This window comes from Ranitomeya variabilis, chromosome 1 (assembly GCF_051348905.1).
Source record: "Ranitomeya variabilis isolate aRanVar5 chromosome 1, aRanVar5.hap1, whole genome shotgun sequence".
NCBI lineage: Eukaryota > Metazoa > Chordata > Amphibia > Anura > Dendrobatidae > Ranitomeya > Ranitomeya variabilis.
Genome location: NC_135232.1, coordinates 671,509,478 through 671,520,950, shown reverse-complemented (window position 1 = coordinate 671,520,950; position 11,473 = coordinate 671,509,478). Strand labels below are relative to the sequence as shown.

The following is an 11,473-nucleotide window of genomic DNA, read 5'->3' as shown; positions in this document are numbered from 1 at the left end:
ACCCATTGGAAGTAGCGATCTTACACAAGGTGCCTTGCAATATGATTTAGGATAAAAGCCAAACCAGAATCTCAGTTTGCAGACACAATGTTTCCAGGGTAAGGCCCCTTGTCAGTGCAAAGTATGAGCTCTGATTTGGTTCGGTGAGAGGCTTAACACTGGGATCTAAAGGGTATACATGGCATGGTATATATGTGTGCGTACATCTACTTTATGTATATATAAGTATACATTATACCCTCTGTACACAGATGGCAGCACTGTGAGGCAGCTCTCCGGTCCGGACTGTGCCCTGTCAGCAGTCATTGTGTCTGGGTCTGGCAGTGTATAAGTTTGTCCTCGCCGGCTTCCGTCGTCTGCTCCAGCTCCCTCCTCCTCCCTATCTGCAGACTGGAGACTGGGAATAATCAGTCAGCGGCGCTGAGGCAGGAGGTAGGTGCTGTGTGCTGCAGCCACATTGGGTGTACTGGTCCCTGGGTGCTGGTATAACTGGGCACTCGGGGCTTCTCCCCACACATCACTTATGGCACTTTTTCCTACACAGGGAGCATGCTACAATTATTGTTGTCACCCCCTACCCCAAATCCAGACCCTGCACTGCAGGAAAAGCCTAGTGCTTCCTCTAGTGGGTTATTAAAGGGCTTGGACCCCTCCCGATTATACAGCCACAACAGGGGGGATCCGGCATGGTGTCAGCCCCTGTGGTTGGGCAGTGATGTCTATAGGTGCTGCTGTATACTGCAATAATCCCAATATCAGGGGGGCAGGCAGTTATAGAGAGGGGTTGTCTATAAGGAAGAAACTGTAAATCTCCCTGCAGATCTGGGGCGCTCTTCTGGTGTATAAATATGCCAGTTATTTAATTACATTTTTTTTTTTTTTTTATATTATTGAAAGTAACTTGACCCTCATTAAAAATGATGCCTTACTTGTAGCGATCCAATGCATCGGAGAAATCTGGGGTGTCGTTGTGCGCTGGGGGTGTCGTTGTGCGCTGGGGGTGTCGTTGTGCACGGTCAGGTGCATTGCCACGCCTCTAGAGCACTTGCACAGCCTGATTTGCAAATGGTTTGTACACTAGTTTCTTATTTGTGGATTATCAGATCGCTGCAAAAAAAAAAAGTGTAATTTTAATTAAGGGACAGGCGCCTGTGCCCCCAAAAGGGTTCCGTTTGAGTAGTGACATGATAGGATGTGTTCTTGGCAGATGCAAGTGATTATTATGTCTTGTTGCATTAGTCGGTGTCTGGGTACAAAAATCCACTAAACTTCTGGCAGTGTGACTCTCAATATAGCACTATCCTGTTAAGGATGCGCCTCCTCTATTTAAAAGGGGGCACTGCAGCCTAAAACCTGACTGTTCCTGTCATTTCCAAAGGGTTTGATTGGAGTGACTGGCACCTTCATACAAGTCCAGTAGTGTGGGGGTGAACTTGAGTTCCCCATTTTAGCAGTGTGTGTGGGTGGGGGGGTACCACTTTTAAGGTAGTTATTAACGAGTGCACATACCCATTTTTGCAGCTTTTCTTTTTTCTTTCCGTGGCTTAAATACTGCATTTTACCATGGCTGCGATGTGAATGAGATTTCAAAAACTTCATGCACACTTTTTTTCTTGTTGTTTTGGGTTTTTTTTGTTTTTTTTTTAAACCTGCTGCAAGCCAGTTCTTTCAGTGTTTTTTTGCAACATATTCGACCATTCTAAAAAAAAACAAAAAACAAAAAACAAAAAAAAATTTCAAGTAGTAACAGTGCAAACTATGCACGTAAAAAATGCACACCAAAAACACTTTGCTATGTTCACATGTTGCGTTTTTTTAATGCAAGTTTTAAGCTGTGTTTTAGGCTACTTTCACAAATCAGTTTTTTGCCTTCAGGCAAAATCCGGTGCAAATTGTGAAAAACCAATGCGCCGGATCCGTTTTTTGGCTTGATCCGTTTTTGTTTATCGGGCATACAATTTTTTTTACGAGAGAGATGCATGATTTCTGTAGAAAAAATGGATCCGGTGGCCGGATTCAGCAATTTCTTCTTAAGTTTCATACGTTTTTGGCCGGTTCAGTCGCTGTACGGTCTTCCATCGGACTGAAAAAACATTCCTCTGTACGTTTTCTCCGCTGGAAAAGACATTTTGGACGGATCCGGCAAAAAACTGATGAAATGTTGGGACATCAGGCACAATCCGGCGCTAATACAACTCTATGGGGAAAAAAACGGATCAATTTTTTGGAAAATTCGCAGGATTGTGCCTGACGGCAAAAACCTGATGTGTGAAAGTAGCCTTACAGTACCAGCAAAAGCTGTGAGACTTCAGAAATCTCATGCACACACTTTTTTTTTTTTGTTTTTTTGTTCCTGATTTGTATTGGAAAACAAATTCGTTTTTGAAAATTGCAGCATGTCACTTCTTTCAGTGTTTTTCACCCATAGAAACCAATACATGCAAAAAAAAGCATGTGTCAGGTTTGCTGCGTTTTTGGTGCGAAAACCTAAGCAAGTGTAAATTTTTTTTTTTTTTTTTTGAGGGGGGCACTAAACTTTATAGTCATTCACGAGAGATAATAAAAATGCTGCAAAACCTGCTGTTTGTAAACAGCTTCTTTACTGTCAAGAGAGCAGGTTTTGCTCTTACTCTGTAGTGTTGCCAATCATAGTGAGGATTATGCTGGAGTTTGTAGTTCAGCAGTGTAGTCGGTTTCTTCCATCTGACTGTAGGATAGTGTAGCACAATGTAACAGAACTGCCCATATGGTCTATTGTGTTTTCGTGCAACGATATATTAGCATAGGAATACGTAATCGCACCTGTAAGAGGTGACTGGAAAACGGCAACTTTTTTTGCACTGTTGAATGCTGCAGAATAATAACATGCATGGCTTAAAATGCGTTGTTAACTTTAGTCTTTACTTTGCAAAAGTTATTTATCCCATTGTCAGGGCTTATTGCTGCTTTATTTTGCATGAAAAATGCGTGATCCTAGGTGGTTTATCCACTGTATACTATATGTAGTTTGCTTTGGCTCTATGTGCGCAGGGATAAAGTGCTATGTTTGCAGGGTCATGGGGAATGCACAGAGCTGCATCATTGTGTCCAATCAATGGGTTACTCACATGTCCCTGAACATGGTGGGAGGGGTACGATGCTGATCCTCTTAATATTCATTATTTACCGGGCACACTGGTGAGTGACAGCTGAGATGGCTATTTGGTTATCCAGGATACCCAAGGTCAGGTTGCTCTTAACAAGGCAGGACTACGGCGTGCTGGCTGATCAACCAGGATGGATCAGTTTCAGCTTTGCCATCTTTTACTCTGTTTCTTTCTGGTTACTACGGTGTTATAAGAGGGAGCTTCAGTCTGGCATAGGGTTAATAAAGCTAATAGCAGTGAGCAGGATACGTGGTATATTGGGGGGCATAGACATCGCTGGCTGGCACGGAGCTGCTGCTGCCACCACTTTCTCTGGGTCCCATCAGTTGGTTTCTCGCTAATCTGACATCGATGGTGCATTAATTAATACATATGACAAGCGAGCCATTTTGGCAAGTATCTATTCACACTGCATTTTGACACAGAGGAGGTTTTCCCCAATTATTACTCCTGACAGGTGTTTTCCTGGTATATTCAGCAGACAGGCAATTTAATTTAATTTTTGTGTGTGCATTACCCATCTGTATGGAATAGTGCATACAACTAGGGGGCAAAAAGAGAATAACAGTCCAATGGAAGCCAAAAGGTCACTCTGTCTTTTATTGGCTATTTAGGAGCTTACATGTTTGAGCCTTTCTGGCAGACGGCCCTAATAATGGACACTACAAAGTACCATGGAAGTGGCTAGAGTGGCATGGCCACCTTTCCATAAATCTCTAGTGTTGGAGCTGGCTAGATGGTTGGACATGCGACTCCTATTTGTAATGAATGCTTAGCCTGTGGCAACTGAAAACGGCCACAACAGTGTATGGTGATGTCCTGGCCTAACATATTGTGGCAATCCGGCCAGTGGGGGGTGCTGTGTGTGGGTACGCCTTTCCAGGTCTAATGTCGATGGCTTATTTTAATGCTGGACCAACACATTCAATATCTTGTGGCTGAACTTTCTCTCTGGACTCCCACAGACAGGGGCGCTCTCCTATGTTCTCTTTGATAAAGTCACTGCCGGATTCCTCTGACAGCAACTTCATTCCCTACCGATCAAAAGGCTCGTCCATTGAAATGTCAAGTACACAATCCTGACATCTGTCAGGGGCAAGTCGGAAGACCCCTTTACACATTAGGCGGCTGTCTGATTTCCTCAAAAACCAGCAAGTTTGTCCAACTTTTACCTAATGTGTGTGGGGGTAAAGGAGATTGCTTGTTGTCTAACCTCTTGGACCCCCACCAATTCTGAGTAAAGAAGGTGAACTCCCCACGTCCCAACATAGCTGCCATTATTGCCCATACTCTAAGGGTATGTGCACACGTTGCGGATTCCATTGCGGATTTTTCTGCGCTGATTCTGCAGAATCCGCAGGTAAAAGCCCTGCGTATTACCTGTGGATTTTGTGCGGATTCCACCTGCGTTTTTACACCTGCGGATTCCTATAATGGAACAGGTGTAAAACGCTGCGCAATCCACACAAAGAATTGACTTGCTGCGGAAAATAAACCTCTGAGTTTCTGCGTGGAATTTTCCACAGCATGTGCACTGCGGATTTGGTTTTCCATAGGTTTACATGGTACTGTACAACACATGGAAAACTGCTGCAGATCTCCAGGGCCAAATCCGCAACGTGTGCACATACCCTAAATAGGCACATTTAGCATTCAGTTATGGTAAAGTTGGGTGACAATTCCTATGGGGTCTAAAAAGATCAGTTCTTTATTAGTGATGAGCGAATATACTCGTTACTCGAGATTTCTCGAGCATGCTCGGGGGTCCTCCGAGTGTTTTCTAGTGCTCGGAGATTTAGTTTTTAGCGCCACAGCTGATTGATTTACATCTGTTAGCCAGCATAAGTACATGTGGGGATTCCCTAGCAACCAGGCAACCCACATGTACTTATGCTGGCTAACAGATGTAAATCATTCAGCTGCGGCGCTAAAAACTAAAACTCCGAGCACTAAAAAACACTCGGAGGACCCCCGAGCATGATCGTGTAATCTTGAGCAATGAGTACGGTATATTGTCACAAAGCTGGGGATACATGGCGACTTTGGCTACCGTGCAAGTTACCGAACCAAAACTTGCATAAAATAAGTTAATGAAGTTACACTGACACCAGCAAGGTCTCGCAAGCAAGATACAAAAATTCCAAATGCTTCCAGCTTTTCTCAACTTGCTTGCTGAGGTACTTTGCACTATACTGTGATGTAGCAGCGGTATAATTAGTTCTTCGGCCGCACTACCTGTGTTGTTGTGCAACCTCCAGAATTATTTGCGTAAAATCCTTTTTTTTTTTTTTTAAATTTTATTTTAAGGGCAATTTGCTAATAACATCTTGTTTGAAAACTCAATAAGCCTTTTTTATGGATCGATGCAATGTCTGAAGATTGTTTTGCCCAGACTTCCCCATTTAATGTGTGCGAGTTCCCTTTCTGCTTTGTTATTAGTTGCTGTGTGCTCAGCCAACAAAGCGGAGACAGCGCAGCACATGACTGCATTGTACGCTTGTCTGCGGGTTATTTACTGCATCAATCCCATGCTATAATTGTTGCATTTTTCAACTGGGTTGTAAAGCTCCGTCTCCTATGATTGCTGTGAGCATCGGCTCAGTACACAGCACAGCCCTTCTAACGTCTGCTGCTCTCTTCTAATTCCAGGTCGCCTGTGAGCAGGATCTGACAGCGCTTCCCTCCACCCCGTCCATCCTCCTCTTAGTAACAAAAGCCAGCAATATGGGAAGTCACACTGGCATCAGCAGCAGCACATGCTGATGGGCACAGTGGCGCGGTGCCTGAGCCATGTGCACCATGTGACAATGCAGAAGGACTGATTGTCTGCCACTTTGGACAGAGTGCACATTTTTTTTTTTTTTTTTTTTTTTAATTTTTTATAAATTATAAGAAAAATCTCCACAAAGGATTTTTTTTTTTTTTTTACGCCGTAAATTATGGCTACGACAGAAGCTGGAAGCACCATAACCAGTCGGCTTAAAAACCTGCTCCGCTCCCCTTCAATAAAGCTGAGGAGGCACAAGCCTGGGGCCAAAAAAGAAGATATTGGTAGCAAGGTGGGTATATGACATGCAGCTGTACACGACACTGTTTATGGGGTTCTTGGCAAAGGTCAATGTGTGTAATATATTAACATGTATAATAATAGGCAAATTGTTGCTTTATAAGGGTGCATTGTATTTACTGCTGTGGGTGTCATTGTGATGACATCTGCAGCAGAAGTTGACAAACCCATAGCCCTTATCAATTGATGCTGTGTATGTGTTTAACTATATATATATTTTTTGCCACATGTGCATGAGATTTCCTAAAATCCAATAAGCGCTTGTTCCCCCACCCCCCAAGTGAATGCACAGAATAAAATCTGCTATATTTTCACTACATGGTAAGACATACCCTTAGATACCCTTTTTAAAAAGGACCATGTTAGCAGGTTTTTGTTATTTAATCTGAGAGCAGCCTAATGTAGGGGTAGAGATTCCGATTCCAATGATGTCACTTAATAACATTTTGTGTTGTAGTTCAGGGTTTTATCAGCAGGAGATTATCACTGCAGGACTAATTGCCAGGTGCCAGTCAGTCCATCTGTGTAAGTGTATCCCCGCCCTCCCCACTGATTGGCAGTTTCCTGTATACAAGCTGCCAATTGGGGATATGGGCGGGGTTATACACATCAGCATTCTTGAGCACAGCTATATCTACAGCAGAGAAAACAGGGATTCTATCCAAACTGCACCAAGCAGCCCAGTAAGTGACACATCACTGGAATCAGGGTCTCAGCACCTACCAAATGCTGCTCTCAGATTACATGGCACAACATACTGAGTGACTCCTTTTTGCAATAAATGTTATTAGAACCATATTTGCCACTCTTATTTTTCATTCTACAAGGTTTTTTAAGTTTGATAATATATTGTTTATGGCGTTTGATAATTTTTTTTTATTTTTTTATGGCATTTCTGCATAGTTATTATTATATACTACGTATTCCGTGTTATTTTGGAGAAGTAAAGAAAATGAGTTTTCCTTTATGTAGTAATAAACCTGTCATGGCGGCCACATTGGTTTAACTTGAGGCAACAGACTGTGAAACGGCAATATCGTTGTCAGATGAGGATGACTTGGGGGTATGTGCACACAATGTTTTTTTTTTTTTTACAAGAGGATCCACCCGTAAGCTGCCTGAGAAGGTGCAAATAGCATTAAAGAAATGATGATATCCACTGCAATGTAAAAATGGCTTTCTAGTCACATGTTCAGTCTTTGGGGCTTCTTTTAACCGCTTCAGTTTCTCAAAGATGTGACGCAGATAAAAGGATAAATGAAAGTGCAGGTCACTTCTTGGACGTGGTTCCTGATGGAAAACGCTGCAAAAAAAAAAAAAAAACTTTAGAAAATCAGCAACTTCCCAATGAAGGAGCGTTTTCTGAAGCGATTTTTCACTAGAAAATCGTTTTTGGCTATGTGAACATGTTCAGTGTTTTTTTTTGTTTTTGTTTTTTTTTTTTTGTTTGTTTTTTTCCCCTGCTACTTTTAACCACTTCAGGGTCAGCAGTAAGCGTGTTCATTATTCGGATAGTTTGTGTTAGGAAGCCGCTTTCCATTTTGCAAAGTTTAGAGAAAAGACGCTGGTGGCTAAAAATGACGATGAACCCGCTTCAGGAAGGGCGCTTCTGGTGCTTTCCTGAAGTAGCTTTGTCCATGAAAAAAAAAAAAAAAAAAAACCCCTCTGTGTGCACCCAGCCTTAGAGGTTCTCTACTCAATTCATATAAAACAAGACTGGACAATGTGTTTATATGGGCTGTGCAAAATAAAAATGACTTTCTTTAGAAAATGCACTGTCCTTGTCTCAGGATTGGGACGGAGCTGCAGTACCTGACCAATCTACCACTTGGCGTGGCGCTGTTTGATACAACTCCTATAAAGGACTGAGTGTTGCTTTTGATCCTATGTGTACTCTGCACCCGTCTGGTCTGCTCTTCTACATTTGTATTATTTTGCCTCATCCAAATTTGCAATGAAGCTGCTCATAGTTGAGCAGGATTCCTCCTAGACGTGGACTGTGGGACATCTGCCCGTCCTCGTGGCACGTGCTATGCCAGGAGAGGTACCAGTCTAATAATTTCTGTATGAATCTACCGTAAACAGCAGCTTGGTTGACCAGCGGGCGAATACGGCCGCCACTGTTAATTGGCAGCTATTGAAATCAACGAGCCATCTGTGTTTTCTATGGATGAGACGGATTCTTTTTCTTAGTGTCTCTTATTTCTAGATGATATATAGGGGTCCAGAAGAAGGGGCTTCCACTCTATAAATACATAATTCTGTACTAGTTAGGCAACCTCGGAAAGTGGTATCATATATGGCACAATCGACATCTAAAGCAAATAGTCACATGGCCTGAAGCCAGCAATACTATATTATGTGAGTCCTGTGTGTAAATGTATAACCCGCTGCTCACAGAACATTGTGCCTTCAGCACAAAGATGTCTGCAGTGTTACATAACATGGCATGGAGTCATTCCCTGGTGAAGGTATCTGGCACACTTTACAGCAAGTTATACTGCTTCTACTTTTTCTCCTTTTCGGTTTCACTTTTGACCTCCTGTAAGTGAGACAAGACTTGGTCATTACTTTTAAAGGGGTATTCTCACCTTAACAAATGATGGCATTGCAAAAATATGCCATCACTTTACGATTATGGGACGGCTGACCTGTGGGATCCCACCAATCCTAAGAATGTCAATAACACTCGTGCACTTGTGACTCATGGGGGTATGTTCAGACTTGGTAATTTTGCGTGTGTGTTTTATACACTGCTCCGTAAAATAAAGGGAGCATTAAAATCCCACATCCTAGATATCACTGAATGAAATATTCCAGTTGTAAATCTTTATTCATTGCATAGTGGAATGTGTTGAGAACAATAGAACCTAAAAATGATCAACTTAAATCACAACTAATATCCCACGGAGGTCTGGAGTTGGAATGATGCTCAAAATCAAAGTGGAAAATGAAGTTACAGGCTGATCCAACTTCAGTGGAAATGCCTCAAGACAAAGAAATGATGCTCAGTAGTGTGTGTAGCCTCCACGTCCCTGTATGACCTCCCTACAACGACTGGGCATGCTCTTGATGAGGCAGGGATGGTCTCCTGAGGGATCTCCTCCCAGACCTGGACTAAAGCATCTGCCAACTCCTCTACAGTCTGTGGTGCAACGTGACATTGGTGTCAGGTGTCAGACCCCTCCAGTCTCATGTTGATGACCTCTCCTATGAACATCTGCTGTATGTGTAATTTTTTTTTTTTTTTTATATACTGCAGTGCAAACTTTGAAAGTAAATGCTGGACTGTGAATGTTGTCTCCCAGATAACAATGTGCAGCCAACAATGTGCAGCCATCCTCTCTGCAGACCTATCACTACTCTGTATATGTACTAATGAAACTCTGCAGCATTGTGACTTTTGCATATTACACTTTATCCTCTGTGTAAGCGATTGCTGTTCCCCTCCACGTACAGCTGCGTTCAGTTAAAAGATGGTGTCATAAAAGCTTTGGCGTGCTGGAGGTGCACCGTCCGCATGGAGAGTGATGGAAGAATTCCACGAAATGATGGATTAGATAATCAGCGAGGTTTTTTTTTTTAATGATGCTTTTAATAAGACATGTGCTTGTTCCCCACTAGAGTCCATGTGAACGCCGGTGAGACTTGCACATAGTGCAGCATCACCAGCGTGAATAGGATCTGTCATCTGGGAGTCATTCCCTCCTCTTCTACAGATGTCAAATCGGCCTCTTCAGCATTTTTCTTTTTCTTGCTCTTTTGAGGTTTGCAGTATGTGTAATGTGGGTGTGTGTTTCGTTTTTTTGTTTTTTTTTTTTCTCTCTCCACACTGTCTTGGCTAAGTGATTGTCTACTTGTGTGGAATCCTCTAGAGATTGAGCTGAAAATGGCTTTTGGGCGATATTCACAGGTCAGTGGGCAAGGTAGAAAGCTGTACTTGGCATTTTAAGAAAGCTTTCAGGACAACTTCTAAAATTTTGGCAGTCCCGGTGGCAATGTACAATGAAAAACCATGAGATGTAAGCACAGGCAAATGGTGGAAGAGGGGTGGTCCGGTACTAAAGTACTGAGATTGGCTTGTTCTAACGTTAGAAGTGCAAACTGCAGAAGAAAAGGTAACTTTCTGCTTAGTATGCCTGGAATTTATGTAGGAGTCTGGGCGTTATATAACTCTGCACTTCTGCCATACTCGGTGCTTCAGTATCTGAATGAGTGGCCGTTCTATTCAGAAGATGGAAAAATTCTGCAAGGTATCTACACTTTTTTTTTTTCTTTTTTCCCCACCCCTTCTTAAACTGGTCAAAATTGTGCACAAATGATGATCTTGAACATGACCTAGAAAAAAGTCCTTAAAGGGGTTGTCCAGACTAAAATAATGACCTACCCTTTTAGGATAGATTATCAATATTAGATTGGTGGGGGGTTTGATTCTTGGCACCCCCACCGGTCAGCTGTTATCAGATCCCATAGCTGCCAGAAGTACAGTGTACAGGGCTAGGACACCACAACCCCATTATTGGGTATTGCAGCTCAGCTCTCATTTACTTCAATAGGAGCAGATCTGCTGTACCCCAGAGCGGCCACTACTTTATGGCTATTGTGGATCCTGATAAAAGTTGGCTGGTTGGGCTGTAAAACATTGGGCTCCAATCCATCTGACATGGATGAGCTTTAGATCATCTGTATCTTAGTCCTGGGGGACCTCTTTAAAATGATTGCCTAATCGGAGGCAACCCTTTTATGACCAACCCCAGTCCCTCCCCTGGCATCCCAGGCAAACATTGGATTTTGCTGTGAGAGCTTAAAGAAGTACTCCTCCTCCTCCTCCCATGAAAGGTTTTATCCTCTTCATATATTGCAGTCATCATATTATATAGCACTGTGTACCTACAATTGGTCATTTTTCTTTTCTACCCAGCTAATTTTTCTTTTCCAGTAGCTCTATGACATCACATGATTAAAAACTGATTAGCTGAACCTTTCTAAGCTCTATGTAGAAACAGGAGGTCGAGTTTCCCTGCATGAGTCATAAGTCGCTGCAAAAGGCCCTGGCGGAGGGAGGAGGAAGAAGCTGGGTCAGAGGTGATGAGGGATATGACAAACACATGGACAAGAGACTTCCTGCTTCTACAAAAAGCATAGAAAAGCGAATTAGCTGGGTAGAAAGGCAAAATGAGCAATTGCAAGTACACACGGCTACATAATATGATGACTGCAACCTATTAAGAAGATAAAAATGTTGGGAGGAGAGCTTTTT

General features: G+C 42.6%; 1 protein-coding gene across 1 annotated transcript in view; it reads left to right on the top strand.

The window, feature by feature from the left end:
- The first annotated feature begins 331 nt into the window (after window positions 1–331).
- Window positions 332–11,473, top strand: part of MAPKBP1 (mitogen-activated protein kinase binding protein 1) — a 167,006-nt gene continuing 155,864 nt past the window's right edge. Inside the window, exons 1-2 of the mRNA XM_077264089.1 lie at window positions 332–436; window positions 5,796–6,205. Coding sequence (XP_077120204.1) covers window positions 6,086–6,205 — 120 coding nt within the window. The 5' untranslated portion in view covers window positions 332–436; window positions 5,796–6,085. The remainder of the gene's footprint in view (window positions 437–5,795; window positions 6,206–11,473) is intronic.